Below are 22,374 nucleotides of genomic sequence, written 5' to 3'. Positions count from 1 at the left end.
CTTTTGTTCTTGAACTGCCTATGTCTATTCATATTGGTTTTAAACTTCGATGCATGTAAACTAGGTTTTTAAGATTTTGTCCAGTAATTATGGTTAATTATACTTGGACCCCTTGGATATAATATGATTATATTTTACTCCTTTGAATCTTGGAAATTACACCTGTGTCTTTTTTGAAAAATGTTTTATTTGTGAACTTAAATGGGATTGGTAAATTTTTTATCATAGCCTTTACGCAAAAATGAAAAAAAAAATCTATTAAAAGATAATTTTACTCTTGTATCTATTTCTAATGTTTATAATTTGGGATGAATTAATTTGTTATACTAAATAAAATGATTATTTTTACCATCTAATTGCTTTAATTTCATAATAATAAATATTATCTGCATGTATTATATTTACTCTTATAAGTTTCAAAATTATATTAAGAGTGTTTTGGTTAGTTGAATATAAGGACCAGAAGGATAAAATTGTAAGTATTCATCATTTTTCACTTTAAATCATAGCCGCACCATTGCCATATTAAAAGGCTTTTTTAGGTATTAATTTCTAAATTTAAGATCTTACCAAATTCATTAAACAAAATAAAATAAAAGACCTCACCGAAATTCATCGGTAGATTAATGGCGGAATAAGCCCACAACACACTGTTACACACAACACCACATTTGATCATCCTTCCTCTCTCTCTCTCTCTCTCTCTCTCTCTCTCACACACACACACAGGACCGGGAAACTACCGTTTACTGTACAGGTTGGGAGTAGGCAGCGAGTAGTTGGCTTACAGTGGCCCCCCAAAATTAAATTTGTGGCAGTGTGAGTTAGGTAGTAAACGTTTCTGAGCGTCCCCCACAAAAACCCATCATGCATATTCAATCCTAATCCTGACAAGAAACCCCATAACGCCCAAGAATCTTTGTATTTGCCGGAGATGACGCCTGCCGGAGTATTCGCTGGTGTGTGCCTGCTGTTGGCTGTGTACTGCGCCGTCGACCCGTTCAATCACTCTGCGATGTCCGAATTTCCCGACTTTGAGGCGGTTAAGGTCGAGGTGCCTCCATGGTCTGCTATCCCAGTTGAGAAGGACCCGGAGAACTTGCTCCAGAAATCGGAAATCAAGTTCTTGAACCAAGTGCAAGGGCCCGAGAGCATGGCCTTCGACCCAGCGGGCCGCGGCCCGTATACTGGGGTTGCTGATGGGAGGATTATCTTCTGGAACGGCGAGAAGTGGACCGACTTCGCTTACACTTCGGCTAATCGGTGAGTATAGAAGGAACTTTTTTGGTGTGTGTATATGTGTTGCCTCTTCGTTGGTGGTGATGTGAAAAAGAGCTAAAATGTGTTCGGTGTCAAATGTCTCAATTAAGGTTTAATTGTAATTGAAATCTGTTTCATTAATTATTTGTCCCGATTTTGGGTTGCAGAATGTTTTGCTTATGTTTTTGTCTGTGATTTAGACATGTCGGGCTACTTCATTGTTTCAATGGATCTCACATGCTTCTCCCTCGTCCGCTTTGTTGACAGTAACCGAACTTTTTTGCCATTATCTCTGGGAACCTTTTGCTAAGGGAGATAGCTCCTAGCATCTAGTATGCCCGATGAATGTCATTCAACAAGAAATTATAAATTTCGTATGTCTTATATTAGTCTTTTTTATCATCCCTGCAAACCAAATGCCTGCCCTGGGGGAGTGCTGTATGGTTTTTCGCTGATTGATCCGACATCGTGGCGTTTGGTGTTTGTGCAATTCAAATGTCTATGTATTGGTTGGTTCAAACTACTCTCTACATGATTCTGGTCATTTGCTTTATGACTTTTCTTTGGTTTCTGAAAAGGTTCTTGTAGATTCTTCTCTCTGTGCTCATTGCATGATGGCTTTGTGTTTTTACTTTTGCTTCGAAAAATTTTCAAGCACCCTTTCACAAGTTTAGGGAATGAGCCGTAATCAAATTGCACGTGTATGCCGATCATGTTTTGAGAAAGAAAATGGAAAGAGATGCTATTTCTGGTTTTTTTCTCACGCATATTGGTGAGGTTGTTTCAGGTCAGGCCTATGTGATCCACAACCATCACCCATGAGCTACTTGAAGAATGAGCACATCTGTGGGCGGCCACTGGGGCTAAGATTTGACAAACGAACAGGTGAATTATACATAGCAGATGCATATTTCGGCTTGATGAAAGTTGGGCCTGAAGGTGGTTTGGCAACATCACTGACCACTGAGGCTGAAGGAGTTCCTCTGGGATTTACGAATGACTTAGACATTGATAACGAGGGGAATGTTTATTTCACCGATAGCAGCACCAAGTACAAAAGAAGGTAGATAATTAATGCTGATTTCTAACTCCAGTTAGCGTTCTGTGGGATGAATAGCAAGGACAGATATATAACCTTCGACCTTTTCTGTTGAGATTTTCAAGAGAGATTTTAAGAAAAAAATGTCATACTTGAAGTCTGAAGTGGATAATGCCCGAAACTTTTGCATATCAACATCTGTAAGTTCTCACATACTTGTTTCAGGAATTTTCTCCAGCTAATTTTCTCTGGGGAAGATAGTGGAAGGGTGCTGAAATATAATCCAAACACAAAAGAAACAACAGTTCTCTTTCGAAATCTTCAATTTCCAAATGGTCTTTCCCTGAGTAAGGATGGTTCATTCTTTGTGTTCTGCGAGGGTTCAATTGGCAGGTATGCCATTTTTCATCCTAAATTTATTTGATTTATTGATTGCTATTTGAAGGACCCAATGTTTGGTAATTCCTTCATGCTAGTTCACTGTGTGTCAATAATGTGGTACAAAGGAAAATCCTCTCCCCCTCTACAATTAACTCTCAGCCCAGGAAATACGATCAATTGTTAGTAGTGGTCCTGTTTAGGGGTGTGAAAAAAAAATCTGAAACTGGCCAAAACCGTCCGAATCAAATCTAATTGAACCGTTTTTTATGATTTATTTTTCAAAATCGCAATTCTAAATTTAGAGTAAAATCCGCACTGCATTATTGATTTGGTTTTGATTTAGAACTTTAAAAAGCCGCTAAATATATAATTAGTTTTTTAAATTATATATGTAATAATTTGATAAAATAATTAAAATTTTAAAAAAATTTCATATTCGAATTATATAATCCCACAACTATGTTAGCAAAGATCCACATTACAAAGTACATTTTGTAAAATTTATATTTGGATTTTATACAAAAAGAAAAAAAAAAATTTAATTCTTTAAGCCCATTCGATGATTGTCTTAATTTTGCATTCATTTTTCTCCCCTATATTCTTTTCTCCCCCCTTTTCTCTTTTCTCTCTTACCGCTTTCTTTGTCTGTCTTTTTGCCTTTTATCTCTGTTCTCTATAAAATCGATCATCGACCTTTATTGGATTAAGTGCTTCCTTGTTGGATCAATATATATGATCTTATATTTTAATCTACTTAAAAGTTGTGGAGAGTGTTGGTTTTTAATCTATGGTGCATAATGTTGGTTTTTCTTGCTTGCTACATACAAACACTTATTTCATTTTTTAATTTTTGTTAGTCTCAATGTATTATTTTTGTTATAAATATTAAAACCCCAAACCGCCCGCAACTACACAAAACCGAACCTCTGATTTTGGTTTTAATAGTGGCAATTTAAAAAATTATTTTATAAAACAACCATGACAATTCGATTTGTTTGAAAAAACCGAAATCGCACCGTGATCACCCTTACTCCTAATGAATAATGAATTGGAATAAACCATCAATATTGAACTTATATCTTTGGTCAATTGTTCTAGCGCAAGCGTGAAAAGAGCTGAAAAGAAACGAGCTTTGTCCTATACTGATAGAAGATGCGGTGATAAAAAAATATAGGAAGCTAAGGAACAATGTTTGGATTTGTGTTTTGAGGGTTTGTTTTGGTGTTTGGAGATAGAGAGAGAACAATATTGATAAATAAATGGTGTAGGTTAGATGTTGGGATCTGGAAAACAAAAATCATTGTTCATTGTCAAATCATATTTTTTTATATATAAATATTGTATGTTTAATGTTGCATTTTGTAGGAGACAAAAAATATTATTCATTATCAAATCATATTCTTTTATATTATATATATAAAAGTGTATATATATATATTATATATAAAAAGTTGAAAAACAAAAAAACACACAGATAAGGTGTAAAAAACACAAAAACAAATATTGAGTGTGCTTTATCTTGTTTCAGAAAATGCCAAAACATGAAACCAAACATAGTGTTAATAACTCATCTTTCACATGTTTCTTTGTAAAGTTTCTAATGTACTCCGTCCCTGAACCGTTTAGGTTGCGTAAGTACTGGTTGAAGGGTGAAAAGGCCGGGACATCTGAGATTATGGCTGTGCTCCCTGGATTCCCTGACAATGTACGCACAAACGAAAAGGGTGAGTTCTGGGTAGCAATCCATTGTCGACGAACGGTATATGCATACATTTTAGCTCTGTACCCAAAAGTCCGGAAATTATGGCTGAAGCTTCCGATTCCTGCAAAGATCCATTATCTGATGCAAATTGGAGGCCGTGTCCATGCAGTAGTTTTGAAATATAGCCCAGAAGGTAAGCTTTTACAGATTTTAGAGGACAGACAAGGAAAAGTAGTTAAAGCAGTAAGTGAAGTGGAGGAGAAAGACGGGAAACTTTGGATGGGAAGTGTGTTGATGCCATTTGTTGCAGTTTATCAGTTAGACTGAGAAACTGAGACGAAGAGCAGATGATACCCACATCTTTTTTTTATTTCCATTGCTGCTGAACCATCAATGCACCAATGCAGTCTTTTTAGCTTTCTTTCCTCTATTCTCTTGGAACTCTTTTAGGATCTGACATATTATGTACCTTTTCCTTTCTTTGTGCTTAAGAATGTCGAACAGTTTTATTTGTGCAACTGTTACAAGGTTTATCATCACCTCTTCAACCATCAACTACTACACTAACACGAAAAAAAAGTGCCGTGGGGAGTGGAGAGTGGAGCGCATAATAACGTTAATGACGTTAATATCAAAGGATTACACTAACTGATTTAGGATCTATCTACACAAACTATTTAATTTTTTTTTTTTATGTAATTACAAAAACCACCCTTGATAATAAAAAAGATGGAATAGTTTGTGTAATAATGATGACGTTTTTTAAGGAGTATGTGTAATTTTTTAAAAAGAATGGACAATTTGTTTAAATGCTGTTGATATTTTTTGTAGATATATATATAATATTTCAAATGACAAATTAATTTGTGTAAATAAATTATAAATTAAGAGTGTGCATATTATTATCCCTTAATATCAATAAAGAGTGAAAAACAAGAATAATAAAATCTAAAGGAGCAAAAGGGTTATGTATAGGGGTGGCAGATGAGTGTGTGTTCACCAGCTCGCGAACTGGCCTTTTTTTTTTAATATATATATTTTATTTTTAAATTTTTTATATATTTAATATTTGATCAATTTTATAATAATTGGCCATATATTATAATTTTAATCAATATCATACATTTTATTTTGGATAATAATAAACTATGATACTTTTATTTATACATTTAATCTTTATATAAAAATAATTTAATCAAAAACTTAATAAATTATAATATTTTTTGTAATTAAAATTATTATTTAATATGACATATATAAACTTTATATTATGTTTTAATATATATTTGTTATTATGTTATGTTTTTTTAAAATTGACAAGTAATACACTTATGATTTTTTTATTTATAAATTTATGTCAAATTTAGTTATTCCTATGAATTAATCTAAAAATCATTAAAAAAATAAAAATAATAATACTAATGATAATAATAATAATAATAATAATGATGATGGTTGAATAATTCTAATTATTATTTTATTATATATATAATGAGATTAAAAAGTATAATCAATAATTGCGATCTCTTACGAAATTTAAATATATACAAAACTGTGTCTATTAGATCGTATCAGATGGTATGATTTAAAATCACATAGCCTGATTCAACGACACACCGTCTTTAATGATTACTCGTATGTTTCAAGTACGATATCTCGATATTCGTATATCCAATATGTCTAAAATTTTATCAAATGTATTATTCTGTAAGTTTTATGATATATAACGGTTTGATTTGAATTTTGATAGCCGACTAACCCATATAGTATAACAATGTAAGATATACTAACATTTATAGATATATAAATTTTGCAGATTGTAAATATATATTAATTTCCATTATATCTATGTAAAAAATTGATGATTCGATTTCATGATTTATAATAATAATAATAATAATATTAATTTCTCCTCACCCATTTCTTCCCCAAACCATCTCTTATAACCCTAACCCCCAAATTCACGGAAACAACGACGGCAAGTCCGCAACGAAGATAGCGACGCTGCTGGTCCACACTAATCGATGGCGACAAAAAATCATTCTCTGTTATTTTTTGGATACACACTTCAAGCATAACAGGTTCTTTAAGCAATATGTATCAGGTTCAAGCTCCGTAGTAATGGCAAAATGCAGTGCAGAATTAACATTGCGAAGGAACATTCTCTGTAAAGAAGGAACATTGCGATTCCATGCCCTCTGTTGATACACGCAAAAACAGTGCCTTTTCTTTGGGTTCTCAAGGAAGAAGATCAAAGGTTGAGTTCAGATCACTTGCCAAGGTGACTGATTCTTCTTCCTCTTCGGCTTGATTTTGGTTAGTCTCCCATCTCTTTTATTTTGTCTATCTTTAATTTGCTTGGATGATTAGTTGATTTTGTCTCTTTAACAAAAGCTAACGAGCTCGAGTTCCAACTCGAACTTGGAGCTCAAAAATAGCTCGACAAAAATGGTCGAGCCAGCCCTAGTTATGCACAAGAACTATTTTTACTTCTATAAAATACTCCTATGTTCAGTTTTATTGCACTCCCATTGTCCTATATCCTCTTTCATTGAAAGAAAAAAACATCAAATTGGAGTTGCTGTTTTCAGTCCAAGCCCATTGGGCAGACATCCGGTCCTAAGATTCTGGAGTACAATGGGCCTTAGTTGCTGGGTAGTTTAGTGCGGCCCATCCCATAATCCTACTAAGGGTTTGGGCCCAAGTCTTCAACGGTCCAAAGGACGTTTTACAGTCTGTCCTACAATCGAATCGACGGCCGAGATATAGCCGTAGCAGGGTGAGGTCCCACCTTTTATTTCCATTGATGAAATGGCGCGGGTGTCTTGAGAAAACTATTCCTGTGTGCAGTGCAAGTTTCTCTGTCTCTCTCACACACAAATACACGCACGTGGGCAAATATATCACAGCGACATTCCGGGTTTTGGTGTTCGTTGCCGTCGGAAAGAATCGTTGGAATATGCGGTGATTGAGTAATTTTCCACTCTCTCTCTATCTCTCTGTTACACAATCACTGTGTGTGTGTGTCTCAACTCTTGTCTTTGTGTTTCTTTTCCTTGCGACGTTGTATGTATATGGGATTTGGGTTGGGTGGGTTTGGAATCATAGAAGCCTAAGAAAAGCCCTCCCGCATTTATTTATTTATTTTTTAATTGTTGAAAATTTGAAACCTTGCACTGTTCCACATAACTCTGGACCATAAACCCTAACCCTCTTGAGGGAATTCTTTTCTTCATTTTATTTTATCTTATTTACTGCCTTTTAGGCGCGTTTTCCTGCCACCGAGATTCACATAGTTCCCACTTTCGTTTTTCTTTTTTGGTTTTGGAGACAGTATTATTAGGTTGTTGTTTTTTCTTCTTGTGCAGATGGTCTTTTGAACTCTGAAGGTGAGAATTCACAGCGTGAAGCCATTTGCACTATTTCAAAATGGTAAGTTGAAAATTAAGTTCCCGCATCAATGATAATGCACATGCACTGGTTTATCGGCACAGGCTCTCTTGGTTTATCTATTTAAGCCGGTCCTGGGGTCAGCCCCTTTCTTGGGGTTCTTCATTTGCATTGTGCGACCACATTTTCATTCCTCACCCCTTGGTGAGGGAAAGGAATCATGATATCACAATCATTTTTGCTCTGAGCAGCAGTCACAAGATATAAGAAAATGGTTCATGAAGCAACAAGACAAAGGCACTGGGAATGGCAATTCATCAAAGCAGACAAAGTCCTCTACACCGGAAAAGCCTTCTGCGCTCACTCCTCAGTCTGGAAAATTGGTTTGTTCACCATAATCACCACATTTTGTCTTAGAAACCCATTTGCAATGCGAAACAGTTAAGGTGGATTCTTGTATTGTTTGTGGATAACGATTATGAATATTGTAGTATTCATGATGATTTCTTAAGCGTAGATGGGAAAACCGAAATTTTTGCTTTTGAAAGGAATTATTCTCTTCAATTTCCAATAATGATTTCAACTCAGTGCTTGGAAGCAGAATGAGGAGATAAGATGATTGCAAAAGAAGAGACTTCTGCTGTTTTTGAAATATTCCAAACTCTTGTTCTTAGGAGCACTTAAGCTTGGTCTTGGTTTACTTAGCTTTATACCTGAACTACGCAAACAGTTAGGAAGCTGGTAACAGAGGCCAGATATGAAGAATAATGAATTCCCAAATTTGCAGCCCCTCTTTGATCTCTATACTTTTCTGATCTTTAAGATTTTTGGTTTCCAAATTGACAAATTAGATTCACCTCACATTATTTCCTTTCCTGGGGAATCCTAGGTACAAGGAATGCAAGAATGTTCTGGTAGGAGGAAAACAAGCAAATATTTTGCTAAAGATGGGAAAAATGCAAAGGATGAGATGGAGGTTGAGGAAAGTTCTACAGAAAAGAAGGGACAAAGGGGCAGTATGGAGTTAACCAAAGTAAAGTCCCCACCTGGAAAAAAAATCCACAAACTTGAGAATGATGATGAAGATGAAGATTTTGTTATCCCTACTTCAGGGAAGGGGTCGGTGGATACCACTCCAAACAAGAAACTGAAAAGTGGTTCTGGTAAAGGAGTTGCTCAAAAACTTGTTAATGAGAGTGACGAGGATGATGGTGGAAAGGTACAATCTAAGTCAAAATCTGCTGGAAGGGGTAGGGGTCGTGGTGCGAAAGGTTCTTCGATCACTCCAACAACCACAAAAGGCATGGATGTTGATGAAAGTGACCCAGAGGATATGGATGATAACGATGCCAATTCTATAAAATCTGGTGGGCGAGGCCGCGGTGGAAGAGGTGCACCAGCAGGTGGAAGAGGCAGGGGTGGTGGAGGAAGGGGTGGGTTCATGAACTTTGGTGAGAGGAAAGATCCTCCTCATAAAGGAGAGAAGGTAAGGAAGTTAAGGAACCTTTAATTCTTTGTCTGGAATGTACACTTGTTGACAGTGAATTGATTTTGTTCTGTATCAGGAAGTTCCTGAAGGTGCTCCTGACTGTTTAGATGGGTTGACTTTTGTGATTAGTGGAACACTTGACAGGTAATCCTTCGATCCCAAGAAGTTTGTATGCACAATATTCAGATGTTTAGCTTTTGCAATCACTAAAACACATAGGAAGTGTATGTACCTATATGTATACACTTTTCGTTTGAGAATGCTCATGTATAATCTCCTTTTTTTTTTCTTTGCTTTGGGCTTATGCATAATCTTTCAGTCTACTGGCTCTTTTCCTACCATAAGCCCATGTTATGTGCATACTTGAATAATATATTTTATTTGTATGATGATGTGGTCTGCTTCTCTGTATTTTCATGGTGCTTTGACTCTCTTTGTTCAGTTTGAAGTTGCCTTTGCCTTGTTTTGTTTTTCCAGTTTAGAAAGAGAAGAAGCTGAGGACTTGATCAAACGCCATGGCGGGCGTGTTACTGGATCTGTCAGCAAAAAGACGGTGATTATGTTTATTTATTTATCTTACCATTGCTTTATTCTTGGCTTTATCTTAGTCATCCCATAGCTCATACAGGTTTCTTGCAGAATTATCTTCTTTGTGATGAAGACATTGGTGGCCGGAAGTCCGCCAAGGCTAAGGAGCTTGGGTAGCCTATTTTCTTTTGTAATGTTGTATTCAGTTGTATTGAGAACGTTCTTCTTCTGTTTCTCATTGTTATGTAATATTTTTCTCTCTTTATGGCTTCTGCAGTACTGCTTTTCTTACGGAGGATGGTTTATTTGATATGATTCGAACATCAAATAAATCAAAAACCTCTGCACAGATTTCAAAGATGCCAGTCGATAAGGTTGCACCGTCTCCTCCTAAGAAGAGCCCTCAAAAGTCTGGAAAAACTGGTATGTTCTCATCGATCTGATGTTGTCATGAACATTGTTCAGATTTAAGTTATATGGACTGCAATTAGCATTAACTTTATTAAAACGGGGGATAGCTTTTGCAAATAGAGTTGTCTCTTATAAATGTTCAGTAAACAATTCTGGAAAAATGAGCAAGATATACATATTTTGAGATTGCGTAAACCAAGAATTTCTGGATGCAGTAGCACAAGCAAAAATAGTTGACAACTCTACTGTTTGAAAGAAGTAAAACAAACCCAAGCCCCAGGATCTACTCCAAAATCACCTACTCTCAAACATTTTCTGGCATTCAAACCAAACATGGCAAATTTCTCTTTCTCAGCATTCTTTGTGTCATTGATCTTAAGTTATTATTTGGTGGTCATTTTTTAGATTTAACCTTTATGTAATGCAAAAATAGATTAAAAAATAAATAAAGAGCATCTTTTGACTGTTGCATTATGAACATTGACTGTGCATACTTAGTTTCCCCAAATTCTCTACTTTTCATGTTATTTCTCTAAATTCTGTTTTTACTGGTTGACTTCCATATTTCCTAGAACATGCTGCCAATCTTGTTGCAAGGATAGATGTAAAAGGATTGACCTCTCGCGCATCTTCTTCCAAGCGAAAAGATCAATCTACGGCACAAACTTGGTTGCCGTGGACCGAAAAATATAGGCCAAAGGTTCCAAATGATATTGTTGGGAATCAGTCCCTGGTATGTGTTTGTTGTTTTCGTTCAAGCTTTTGCTTTATAATGAAACTTTATGGCGATGTACTTACCTGTAAGGTGCTTTATTAGTAATAGTATCAGGTTGGTGCAGGTGAAGCAGCTCCATGATTGGTTAGTAAATTGGAATGAACAATTCCTTAACACGGGGAAAAAGGGGAAGGGAAAGAAACAGAATGACTCTGGAGCAAAGAAAGCTGTGCTGCTGAGTGGCACACCTGGCATTGGAAAGACTACATCAGCGAAGTTAGTAAGTCAGATGCTTGGTTTTCAGACAATTGAGGTTAGGCATATGACTTTTTGTCTGTTCTTTTATGTTTCTTTCAAGTTGTTACGCATGATGCTTCATATATATACCAACGTTCCTTTTTCTTAGGTTAATGCTAGTGACAGTCGAGGAAAAGCTGATGCTAAAATAGAGAAAGGAATTGGTGGAAGTACTTCGAATTCTATCAAAGAACTTGTTAGCAATGAAGCCCTGAATCTTAAAATGGACTGGTTGGCCTTTACTCTTTCCCTTGCATCACAAAGTAACTAGTTATGTATTCACAATTGTTAACTGATGTTGCAGCTCTCAGCCTCCGAAGACTGTTCTTATTATGGATGAGGTTGATGGCATGTCTGCTGGAGATAGAGGTGGCGTAGCTGATCTTATTGCCAGCATCAAAATCTCAAAAATTCCTATAATATGTATATGTAATGATCGCTACAGTCAGAAACTTAAGAGCCTAGTAAACTACTGCTTACTTCTTAGCTTCCGGAAGCCAACAAAGCAGCAGGTCTCTTCTGATTTTTTGCATCTTATGAATGCATAAACAAATGGAACAGTAGAAATATGTCCATTTTTATCACTGTAGAATTTCATTCTGCTAGTTCTGATTCCAATTGAAGTTCTCTTTTGGTCGAGGAAGTTGCCTTATATGTTAATTTTTTATTTTGTGTCTATATGATGTTGATATCTCTTGGAAATGAATTTATGTATGGATGTGTCACTAGTGAAGGAATATTTAAATTATGCAGATGCATTGTAAACGTATCAATTTGCAGTCTGTTGACTGTGAAATTAAGCATAAAGATTAGTGTGGAAGGTTGCTTTCAAATTGCTGCTCGTCTAATGTATCTGTTTGTCAGAGATCAAATCATTTAGAATTATATTTTCCTAGTACAAGAGTTTCACAAAAGTGCCTACAGCATTGTATTTCCAGTTGCTTTATCAAAGTCTTGAATCTTTGTTGCTACATCAACCATGATGGTTATTAATTTTAGTTAGGACAATAATATTATCTTAATGGCAATGATAGATGGCTAAAAGGTTATCGCAAATAGCAAAAGCAGAAGGCCTTCAAGTTAATGAGGTATGTTTTTTGTTTTTCTGTTTTGCTATAACTTCTTATGTAATTGCATTTTTATGCACCTGCTGCTACTCCCATCTTTGATTATAGAATGACCCTTTTCCATCTCTATGCCTATTATGGGTTGAGATGGTGCTTTTTGGTTGCAGATTGCTCTTGAGGAACTTGCTGAAAGAGTTAATGGAGATATCCGTATGGCCCTCAACCAACTGCAGTATATGAGTCTCTCAATGTCTGTCATTAAGTTCGATGACATCAAACAGCGCCTTCAAAGCAATTCAAAGGATGAAGATATATCCCCCTTCACAGCTGTTGACAAGTATGATACATTCTGATATTTGATGTTGTCTGTTTTATACTGTTTTCTACTTCCTTTCCCATCCTTAGTTAGCTCTATGTCCCCCACCCCCCTCCTTTCATGTGGGACATTTTTCTGTTTGCACAAGACTATTTGTCATCTGTAACTCCCAAAATTTGTTTTCAGTTTGATGTTATTGGTGGTGAAAATAACAAATTATGTGAAGTTAAATGTAATTTACCTGCTGATGCTGGAGGATTTAACGGGTAGTTCTATTTAGATATTGTATGAATTGTAATTATGAAATTGGTTTTTTCTGTGCTAAATGCTAATTCAATCAAATTCATTGTTAGATTAGGTGCTTATCCTGATTTATAAGTTTCTCATTTGAACCTGGTATGACGTTAAGTTATATCTTTTTGACACAGGTTATTTGGCTTCAATGGTGGAAAGTTGAGAATGGATGAGAGAATTGACCTTAGCATGAGTGATCCTGATCTTGTTCCCCTTCTTATCCAGGTACTGATGGTTCCTGGTTGACATTTATAGTCTAATGATGAGCAAGTGAATTGAGGATAGTGACATGTGTCTGCACTTGCTCGCTTGATTGCACATTGTGGTTTATCTGTTTATTGCTCCTACGTGGCTACCGATTTTATTTGTTTTACCACATTATGATTTGTCAATTCTATGGAGAAGAAAAAGGATGTACTCTAATGCCATTGCATATTGGTATATGTGTTAGAGGTGTGCAGCTAATCCAACAAAAAAAAGATATTAATGTACATGTATGAGTTCATATGAACACCTTAAGCATTTTACACCTTGATTTCAGGAAAACTATATCAATTATAGGCCAAGCTCAGCTGGTAAGGATGATAATGGAATGAAAAGGATGAACTTACTTGCTCGGGCTGCTGAGTCCATTGGGGATGGTGATATTATTAATGTCCAGATTCGAAGGTACCGACAGTGGCAGCTCTCTCAGATTGGTTGTCTTGCATCTTCTATAATTCCGTAAGTATGCTAGGTGCTGAAACTGTTTTTTTTTTTTAATTATTATTATTATAATTACTGATGATACTGATTATTATACATTATGTTTTGAACCAGTGCAGCTATATTGCATGGGCAACGGGAAACACTTGAGCAGGTGATTGATGTATTTCATTATAATGTTAATGCCTGTGTATATTTCACTAGTTCTTATGCTTTAGCTGGTATTTTGAAATTTTCTGTTTGTTCCCTGATATAATTTCTGCAATTAGTTGCATCTGTTGTAACTTGTACAAGTTTCAGTAGCTTTGAGGTACCATCATGATTAGATTGAATATTATTTTTGGTTTCTATAATCAGATTAGTTGAAATAAACAAGATTACGCCTGAATTTATATAGATTGTTTTGGAACTACGCTGCATGCATGATTTTTTTTCCAGTAGATACCCTCAGATCCTGGAACTTGGAAAAGCACCAGAGCTGAGGCTTCAATAGATGCCTTTAATTTGTATTCAGATAGAGATAAGTGTCTTCCCTATTCGTTCTACGATAATTACTAAGTTGTGGTGACTGAATACATTACTCCACATATCAGTCAACATTTTGTCTCCTTGGCTATCTTTACTTTAAAACTGGCGCCTAATTTATTAAAGCTGTGCATTTTGACACTTTTAACATGTTCAAATGCAGTAAAGTTTCCTCAACTTTTTTCTACCACTTGGTCATGTTTGCTTGATTAGCACGCAAAGATAGCACTTTCCAAAAATTGTTGACAACATAACTCTCTATGGATTTCTGAAGGACTATCATGAAATAGTTTATGTATATTAATCCTATCCTTTACTCTTGAAGTTCCATTGAGGTGACAGTATGGATTAAGTGAGATTCAAATGAATTTGTTGGATGTTATTTATGCATACTTTTTTGATAATTTGTTTCGGGGCAAGTAGTTGTTTGTTACATGTTTACCAATTTTAAGAAGTAATTACGTACCAATGAGCATTGAGAAACTAGAGATAACCCCAGGCAATCTAGATTTATTATCCACAATTCCCTTTTATTAACTTTCTTGAGCAGTTTTTATGCTTTTCTTCCAGACTTTCATAATGGTTGTAAATTACTTGGCTTTTAAAGTTGCATGTATCCTTACTAGATGTTTTTAATTCTTCAGGGGGAACGCAATTTCAATAGATTTGGTGGCTGGCTGGGAAAGAACTCAACTATGGGCAAGAATTACAGGCTTCTGGAGGACCTGCATGTTCATCTTCTTGCTTCTCGTGAATCTAACCTGGGAAGGTACATGCTGATATTTCCTTTCACTCAGTCTGAAGCTTAGTTTCCATTTGTCGCAAATATTTTTGAAATATTTTTAGACAATTTCTTCTCTGTAATTTATTCAGATATTACATCTTTCTAAGCTCTTAACCATGCTGTTGCATTCACTCTACAGGGCACCATTGCGGCTTGACTACCTTACTCTTCTTTTGAAGCGGTTGACTGATCCTTTAAGGGTGCTACCGAAGGTTGATGCTTTTCCCCCCTTCGTGGTACTAACTAAAGGTTGATATTCCTCTTTGTTCAACGTGCATCATTTTGTGGAATACATTTCCAGGATGAAGCTGTTGAAAGAGTTGTGGAGTTCATGGATCTGTACTCCATTAGTATGGAGGACTTTGACACCATGGTTGAGATGTCAAAATTTAAGGTGCGTCTGACATTATAGTATTCTCCCTCATCTCATATATCTGTGCTTGAAGTTATTCTCATCTGACTTGCTGTTGACATGCTTTAGGGGCATCCAAATGCACTGGACGGCATACAGCCTGTGGTAAAATCTGCACTAACAAGAGCTTATAACAAAGGCAGTTCATCGCGTGTGATTCGATCTGCAGATCTAATCACACTTCCTGGAATAAAAAAGGCTCCCAAGAAGCGAGTTGCAGCCATGTTAGAACCCGTCGAAGAGACATTAGCAGAAGAAAATGCTGAGAACGAAGAAGAAATCTCATCAGATACAGAGGACCAGGGTATATTTTTCTCCAGTAGCAAGGAGAATTTTGTTTACTGTTTTCTTTTTCAGCAAAATGCATTAATGAAACTACTTCAGTTCTGGAATGTGATTGCCTCCTGTGCTTTTGACCTATTTCTACATAGAAATCAATCTTACATGGCGACTTTTTCTGTAAGTTGTGTATATCTATTTGCAAGTTTTGGTGGCAATTTGGACTTATTACATATCTATAGCAAATCATGGCTTTGTTTAATTTGACCTGTTTCCCACTTTACGCTTTGTGTTGTGTTGGGGATCTACTAGTATATGTCTTTTATGGTGGCATCTTTCCTTCATGACCACCAACTTGATACTGCAATTTTCCTACACCTGCACTTTAGATATTATAGTTATTTAATTCGAGCAAGGAATGATACTTCCTTTCTATCAGGAACGGTTACATTCTTAGACACCTATCTATATACTGTCATTTCTCTTATCTTCAGCAATTTGGATCTAAGCTTTTTACCATGTAGTTTTGAATGACTGAAATATATGCGACAATCGAGGGTGTTTATGTGTTGCCTGTGTGGATTTTTTCAGAGGAGGAGCTAATTGATTCAGATAAGAAACTGCAGGCAGACCTGGAGTCTTTAAATTCAAAGGGTTGGTTATACTTCTTCCTACCGAAATAATGTGCAGCTTTTCCATCATCACTATCATTTGATATGCTCCACGTCTGAGTTATCTGCACCTATAATTCTCAGCATCCACTTTCACAAGATTTAACTTCTTGCATCTGTTCTTTTTCGTTTTCGACATTTTTTCCCCCACTTTTCTGTCGGGTTTTAGGGATCCAAGTACAAATGGAGTTGAAGGGCTCAGGAAGCTCCTCAAGCGCCAAAAAGCCGCCCTCAGGCAGAGGAAAAGGAAGTGCTGCAACATCGGATGGCAAAGGTGGTCGGGGGTCTAGGGCTGCTTCCAAGAGAAAGAGATAAGAGTGTTGCCACTGTGTATAACAGACGAGTCGTAATTAGCCTGTTTTTTCTCCGCAGTTTTGGTTCTGCTTTGGGTGGTGAAGTTGATGGAATGGTAGATGGTCTTATCTAATTCTGGAGCAGAATGATTTTGTGTAACTGAGTTGTGTGAAAATATGAAGATAAAGCATTTTGAGTGCTGCTTTATTTAGTGATTGCATTTAACTCGAGTAGTTCTTCTGCACTCATCATTGCCACTTGAATTGTTTACCTCTTCATTATTGTTTAAATTCAAGTCTGTTCATAAATATGAAAGTATCAGATGCCAAAGAAAGAATATGGGAACATCTGAAATCTTCAAAATGGTAATACAGTTGTCTTATTTAAATTAGTAAATTTTCCTAAATGTATGTTATAAAATATTGAATGCTATGAAATTGTTTTAAGTAATTATGTCAATTTTGAGTAGATAGTATAATAATTTAAAGACTGGAAATTGCCAGGTGAAAAAGGTAGAATTAAGGAAGATATGGGAATAATAGGGAACTAATGAGAGAGGTAATTAATTGAGCAAATTAAATTTTTGTGAAGACATCAATTAATGTTTTTTAATTACAAAAGAACATATATTTTAGTAAAATAAGAAGAAAAACCTGGTGGTAATCATACGAAATTAGAAGAAGAAAAGAGGAATGAATGTAATGTGACGTGGTGGTAAGGTATTGGGCCAGGGCTCGGTGGAGTGTCGACTCGATGTAGAAGATTACAGCTCAGCTGTTGGGTTGCTCCCAGTGTCTTCCATTCACGTCACGCCTCCGCGACAGTCAAAATCATCCATCCTGAAACACCAACACTGGATTCTTCTGCAGATTCTCCCCAAATATATATCTAAGCTTCGAACCCCCAAAGATCGAATTTTTCGAGACAAAAATGAGCGAAGTGCAGGAATCGAAATCGTTCTTGCGAAAACACTGGGAAGGGTACAAGGAATTCTGGGGTGAGAGATTTTCATTTCTGGATAATTACTCCAGATTTCTTTACCCTGAGAAGCCGTTGCCCCATTGGGACAGTTCCGTTGTCGAAGAGTTCATCGCGTCGGATCCCATCCATGGCCCCACTGTATATTCCCATCTCTTCTCTCGTCTCCCCGCTCTAGATGCTTGTAGAAACATTTTGTTGTTGTATCTGTGGATTTGTGTTTAATAATGCGATTTCAACTTTATTCATCCCTGTACAGTGATTGGTGTTTTTAGCTTTGTTTGGTTTGCGCGGTGATAATCGAAATATTTGCTGGCCCCTCTTCTGTTTTGTTTGTCAATGTGTCTTTGTTGTGCTTTCTCGATTTTTTTTTTTTTGTTCCTATTTTTTCTATCTCATGGATAGGATTTGTCCGCAATTCTTGGTGCAACGAGTAGAACCACTTCAGCTGAAGCGTTGATGCTTTGTCTTTGTAGTTTTAATCAATGAAGTGGATGTAAGAATTATTGGTAGTAAGTAGAACTCTAAAATTAGCTATCCAGAATGGAAATCAGGCGATATGTGTCAATTAAGGAATATTAGGCTAAGTACAAATTTGACGGAATTGCTTTAGAGGATTACCTAGATATTGCTGCTCCATTTCTCTGTATGTTGTTTTAGCTAATTTCTGGGAAATAAGTTTCTTAGCCCATAATGTTGTGGATTACTTGATCCATGTTATACGCAAGAATCTTGGTTTCTGGGTCACGTGTGAATACTGTGTCCATCTCTTTGGATAGAGTTCTACTGCCTGTTTTTGCGCTTCTAACTTGGGATGTCACTGTAATTGCATGGCTTTTCTGAAGCCTTGTGATTGAACTATGGACCTTTCAGGAAGTTGTATAACATTATTCTGGATTAAGTAACTTATCTAGTGGCTTTCTTGGAAGTGGAAACTGGGACTTTCTTTTTCTGTGTCCTGTATTGCCAGGAAGAAAAAGTTGCATAATTCTATGTTTGTTAATATAATTTTTATCTTCTTGATTATCTTGTTAATCCCTTTTTCTCCGGTTCGCTTCCTGTTTCAGCTGAAGACTGCAAGGGAAGCAACTAAATTTGGTGTTGTAGGTGCTGTTGTTGGAGCAGTTTCAACTGCTGGATATGCTTGGAAGTGGTCAAGAAGTCCTCATGGTTTGTTGTAGTTTTATGTCCTCTGCCTCTCCTACTTTAATGTTCCATGATGAAACGTGAATTATGAATTCGTTTAGACTTCAGATGTACTTCTTGACCAGGAAGTACAGGATAGAATAAAAAAAATGTTTTTCTTCAATACTTTTGGTAAAGTTGCCCGAGTTTCTCTGTATATGGCTGAAGAAGATCGTTCCAGAGGACTCTTAGCAATTGCAATCGTTTGATTTTTGTCATTATACTATTTGTAGAAGAAATAAACAGAATAATTATTTCTTAACAATTGTTAGTTGTTTAGAAAGAAGCGATTACTGATTCCTACGGTTCATTAGAATAATAACCACTATTTTAATATGGCAGGTGCTGCACTGTCCTTTGCTTTCGGCGCTGCTGTTGGAGGCACTTTTGGACTTGAAATTGCTAATCACTGGTACCAGTTATATAGGCTCGATACAATGGCTTCACAGGTTAAATTCTATGAGTGGCTGCAGAAAAGAGCTTGAAGAGAGCCTCAGATTTGGCTGCCTTTAAACTCAAACTGCAACTTCCTTTCAAGCAATAATAATGGAAGCTCTTTGTGATGATTGACTTTAGTTGTCAACTCAGTGAATTGTCTCTCTTTTTGTTTTTGTGTTTGGTTTCTTCTGTGGAATTTTATGCTTCTTATTTTCCTAGGGACGGAAAGATATCGAGTGATTTCCATCGTTATATTTCTTGTTTTCCAACCTCTGATTTTACTAGACTACATGGGTTGTAGCTCTGTTAGGAATAAACTCCAACCTCAATCAGCATTTCTGATTGCACATATTTCGTGGCAGCTAATTACGTTTTTAAGGCACTGAATGAATATATTTTCAACTGCTAGCGATTAATTTTGTGTAGCATCAGAGTCCAGGCGGAGGATAACTTCATTGCATCCGATTTAGTGATTATAATTATAACAACTTAGTTCCCATTGCAATCTCCTTTAAATTGTTACCAGAACCTATAACTCTTGGCATTTGACCATTTCTTAATCTGGCTACTATATTGTTGTATTCAGAAATTGAATTTGCAAACGCTAAAATATATATTAAATACCTAAGACAGCAAAACGGTCGTAAGGCACATCACAATATCTTAAGTTAAACTAAATTCTACACAAATGAACCAGAATCAACGTTGCCCTATCATGAAGTTTATCCATCGGCTGCTATTACCGCCACAACTATATTTTATTACATGCAAGGGAAATGACACTACTCAAATTTCTTGATCAAGGAGAGGTCATTCAACATTTTCTCAATAGCCTCGTCATCATGTGCTCGTCCTCTTGTCTGCGAAGTAAAGGAGGTAGTGTTAGGAACTGGTGAAAATCAACATAGATGTAGACTGAGGTAAACAAGTTATCAAAATAGCAGAAATAATACCTTGATAGACGGAACCATGGCTATAGCTTCCTCCACTGTTTCCGGACAAAGGTTCCCAAGTACGCACAGCTGCAGAATGCATCATTTATCTAAGGCTCCCGATGTAACATAAACACACGAGATTCAACTGGAATAGTGACAGTTACCTCGAATTCAGCAAGCTGATATCTACTCAGAATTCTGAAACTTGAGTTAAGATTCTCACCGTCTACAGAAGCATTATAGTATGAGCGCTTTTTCATGCAATGCTAAGAATAAGGTTCCAACTCAAATTACTCTCATCCCTGCTTATCTGTACGTGTGAAAGCACATAATGCTACACACCATCTTGATCTAAATCAAGTTACTTGAGAATATTAGCTACAAGATGAATGTGGTCTTGCTTTTAGCTATCCTAGGCTCAAAACAAAAGAAACCTACTAGTATAATGACCAGCATTTTTAACAGTGTTATATACAGTAATTCTTTAAGTTTGTTTTCATGATCTTCATTAACAAAGCATAGCTTGTGCATATATGACAGAAGGATACTCCCGAACTTGTCTGACAGCATCAGGATTCTTATATCGGCTGAAGCGCTTCACATATTGGAGAGATTTCTCAAACACCCTGGAACAAAAGAGATAATCATGGTCTAGCCACACTTCATGAGAAGCCTTTACATGATAGGTTAAAGAATCACAACAACTGTACAAATAATGTTTTACTTATAATTCTCCTACCATCTTACACAGCACCTAAGAAAGGAAAGATTCTGTATCTCTTAATTGAAATAGAATACAATGCTAAACTCAATTGCCAAAACCTTAATGAACAAGAAAATAGCAACATATACTAAAGAGATTTATAAAAGGAAGAGGATAAATGAAGGCAAAGCTCTTGTAAGATATTCATGACCAGATATTAAACTCACAAAAATTAATTCTAGCTTTTTCAGAAAGAGGAAAAAATATTCGCAATGTAACCTAAATATTTCAGACATACTTACTGAGACATTTGATTCATTGGGTCATCAGCCATCTGCTGAAGCTGCTCATACTTATGTTCAAGAATGAGCGCAACTTCACAATTCATTAGACACTTAGCCTTCAAAAATTCTGAAAAACAAACTCAAGATAAGAACCACATGTAAAAGACTAAAGCTCTGCTACTCAATCAACAACTTCAACCAAAATTACACCCAATTATCAGAATAAATAACATGTAATCGTAAGTCAACAACAATCATATGCTCAAAACCACCAAACAAACACTGATCCGGCATTAATCATCGGAACCTATAACATATACCTCATCAAAATTATCTGGACGTAGCATAAAAAGATCAAGCAAAGGAGATTACCGTCAGGGATTTTGAGCTCAGCAGCGTTCTCCTCTTCCTCTCCAGACATCCCTCAGCTGTTCGAATAAAAATAACAGTATCAATATAAGATTTCAGCTGATTCAAAGATAACCAAAACATAAACAACTCCGCAGAATAAAAGAAGAGTACCAGTAATGAAGATTCAACTTTGCCTCCCGTTAAAAAGCTGAGACGGAGCGTAGGATTTGGCTGTGGGGTTTTAATAGTGCTCAGTGTTCTTGGAAATTCGAATTTACCCACTACTTTCTATTATTTCGATTTTGACCCTTTTTTTTAACTCTGAAATGAAAATTCGTAAATTTTCGGTTTTTGTGGATTTGTCCCATATATTCTATGTAAATTACAACAAACTACTATGAATTTTAGAATAATCACATGTTCCGCTTTATTATTGATACATTTTTGACGAAATTATACCATTTTCAGAGGGATGCTTGAAAACATAATCTTAGTCCTTACTATTTTTTCTTTTTAAAAATAATAGAAATACTTATAATTAATTATCAACAAAGACAATTTATATTATAATAAAAACTAACAGAATAAGCTAATTATTAAATACACTAGACATTGTCAATTTTTAAAATAACGAAAAAACATTTATAATTATATCACTTATAATTGCATCGAACATTAAAAGAATTCATTATAATTTACCTTATCTTCAAATACAAGTAATTATTTTCCTTTTTAGAGACATAATACAACTAATTATTATACACAGTCATTTTGGTCTATCTCATAATCTTTGTTCTTACATTTTCTTTTGGGGTTCTCTTTTCAACTTCAATTGTTTTTTACTTTCCTCCCAAACTTGTAAGTTGTTTTATGTTTTCCAAATTTATGTACACATTCAAAATGCATTCCAAACAATAATCAATCCCGAAATGTTGAAATTG

The 22,374-nt window shown here is 35.8% G+C and overlaps 4 protein-coding genes across 8 annotated transcripts; 3 read left to right on the top strand and 1 right to left on the bottom strand.

Annotated features, from left to right (window-relative positions):
* Positions 1-612: 612 nt before the first annotated feature.
* LOC105170085 (protein STRICTOSIDINE SYNTHASE-LIKE 3) lies at positions 613-4,900 on the top strand. Its single transcript, XM_011090690.3, has 4 exons — positions 613-1,263; positions 2,048-2,323; positions 2,525-2,692; positions 4,307-4,900. The coding sequence occupies exons 1-4, from the start codon at positions 935-937 to the stop codon at positions 4,707-4,709; spliced, it is 1,176 nt and encodes a 391-aa protein (XP_011088992.1). The 5' UTR covers positions 613-934; the 3' UTR covers positions 4,710-4,900.
* A 1,426-nt stretch (positions 4,901-6,326) lies between these two features.
* Positions 6,327-16,803, top strand: RFC1 (replication factor C1). 5 transcript variants are annotated; one of them, XM_011090693.3, is made up of 25 exons: positions 6,327-6,698; positions 6,974-7,161; positions 7,233-7,354; positions 7,751-7,814; positions 8,024-8,155; positions 8,662-9,258; positions 9,338-9,405; positions 9,739-9,814; positions 9,901-9,962; positions 10,067-10,212; positions 10,773-10,933; positions 11,040-11,228; positions 11,322-11,443; positions 11,517-11,724; positions 12,247-12,300; positions 12,447-12,616; positions 13,024-13,114; positions 13,431-13,612; positions 13,709-13,748; positions 14,764-14,888; positions 15,043-15,115; positions 15,205-15,297; positions 15,385-15,619; positions 16,186-16,248; positions 16,435-16,803. In XM_011090693.3, the coding sequence occupies exons 4-25, from the start codon at positions 7,812-7,814 to the stop codon at positions 16,578-16,580; spliced, it is 3,036 nt and encodes a 1,011-aa protein (XP_011088995.1). In that variant the 5' UTR covers positions 6,327-6,698; positions 6,974-7,161; positions 7,233-7,354; positions 7,751-7,811; the 3' UTR covers positions 16,581-16,803. The 5 variants fall into 5 exon arrangements, with proteins under 5 accessions (XP_011088995.1, XP_011088993.1, XP_088740700.1 ...); XM_011090691.3 differs by lacking the exon at positions 6,974-7,161; XM_088884574.1 differs by lacking the exon at positions 6,327-6,698 and having other exon boundaries at positions 6,758-7,161.
* A 533-nt stretch (positions 16,804-17,336) lies between these two features.
* LOC105170087 (succinate dehydrogenase subunit 6, mitochondrial) lies at positions 17,337-19,509 on the top strand. The gene is made up of 3 exons (XM_011090694.3): positions 17,337-17,678; positions 18,605-18,707; positions 19,065-19,509. The coding sequence occupies exons 1-3, from the start codon at positions 17,490-17,492 to the stop codon at positions 19,205-19,207; spliced, it is 435 nt and encodes a 144-aa protein (XP_011088996.1). The 5' UTR covers positions 17,337-17,489; the 3' UTR covers positions 19,208-19,509.
* A 240-nt stretch (positions 19,510-19,749) lies between these two features.
* On the bottom strand, positions 19,750-21,729 carry LOC105170088 (DNA-directed RNA polymerase II subunit 4). The gene is made up of 7 exons (XM_011090695.3): positions 21,605-21,729; positions 21,455-21,510; positions 21,101-21,209; positions 20,644-20,721; positions 20,260-20,293; positions 20,114-20,182; positions 19,750-20,020 (listed from the first exon to the last, which is right to left on the bottom strand). The coding sequence occupies exons 2-7, from the start codon at positions 21,501-21,503 to the stop codon at positions 19,943-19,945; spliced, it is 417 nt and encodes a 138-aa protein (XP_011088997.1). The 5' UTR covers positions 21,504-21,510; positions 21,605-21,729; the 3' UTR covers positions 19,750-19,942.
* Positions 21,730-22,374: the final 645 nt, after the last annotated feature.

The sequence above is a fragment of the Sesamum indicum genome, linkage group LG9, assembly GCF_026168435.1.
Source record: "Sesamum indicum cultivar Baizhima isolate 11 linkage group LG9, ASM2616843v1, whole genome shotgun sequence".
Lineage (NCBI taxonomy): Eukaryota > Viridiplantae > Streptophyta > Magnoliopsida > Lamiales > Pedaliaceae > Sesamum > Sesamum indicum.
This window is presented reverse-complemented; position numbering and strand designations above follow the sequence as displayed.

What these genes read in the sequence shown, in the direction of transcription:
- LOC105170085 (XM_011090690.3), top strand. Translation starts at nt 935, where the DNA reads ATGACGCCTGCCGGAGTATTCGCTGGTGTGTGCCTGCTGTTGGCTGTG. An exon ending in AGCACCAAGTACAAAAGAAG is followed by an intron (nt 2,324 to 2,524) that starts GTAGATAATTAA and finishes TACTTGTTTCAG; the next exon opens with GAATTTTCTCCAGCTAATTT. An exon ending in TGCGAGGGTTCAATTGGCAG is followed by an intron (nt 2,693 to 4,306) that starts GTATGCCATTTT and finishes TGAACCGTTTAG; the next exon opens with GTTGCGTAAGTACTGGTTGA.
- RFC1 (XM_011090691.3), top strand. An exon ending in GGAAGCCAACAAAGCAGCAG is followed by an intron (nt 11,725 to 12,246) that starts GTCTCTTCTGAT and finishes TGGCAATGATAG; the next exon opens with ATGGCTAAAAGGTTATCGCA. An exon ending in CTTTAAGGGTGCTACCGAAG is followed by an intron (nt 15,116 to 15,204) that starts GTTGATGCTTTT and finishes ATACATTTCCAG; the next exon opens with GATGAAGCTGTTGAAAGAGT.
- LOC105170087 (XM_011090694.3), top strand. Translation starts at nt 17,490, where the DNA reads ATGAGCGAAGTGCAGGAATCGAAATCGTTCTTGCGAAAACACTGGGAA. An exon ending in ATCCCATCCATGGCCCCACT is followed by an intron (nt 17,679 to 18,604) that starts GTATATTCCCAT and finishes TTCCTGTTTCAG; the next exon opens with CTGAAGACTGCAAGGGAAGC. An exon ending in GTGGTCAAGAAGTCCTCATG is followed by an intron (nt 18,708 to 19,064) that starts GTTTGTTGTAGT and finishes TTAATATGGCAG; the next exon opens with GTGCTGCACTGTCCTTTGCT.
- LOC105170088 (XM_011090695.3), bottom strand. Translation starts at nt 21,503, where the DNA reads ATGTCTGGAGAGGAAGAGGAGAACGCTGCTGAGCTCAAAATCCCTGAC. An exon ending in CCAATGAATCAAATGTCTCA is followed by an intron (nt 20,722 to 21,100) that starts GTAAGTATGTCT and finishes CTTTTGTTCCAG; the next exon opens with GGTGTTTGAGAAATCTCTCC. An exon ending in ATCAGCTTGCTGAATTCGAG is followed by an intron (nt 20,183 to 20,259) that starts GTAACTGTCACT and finishes TGCATTCTGCAG; the next exon opens with CTGTGCGTACTTGGGAACCT.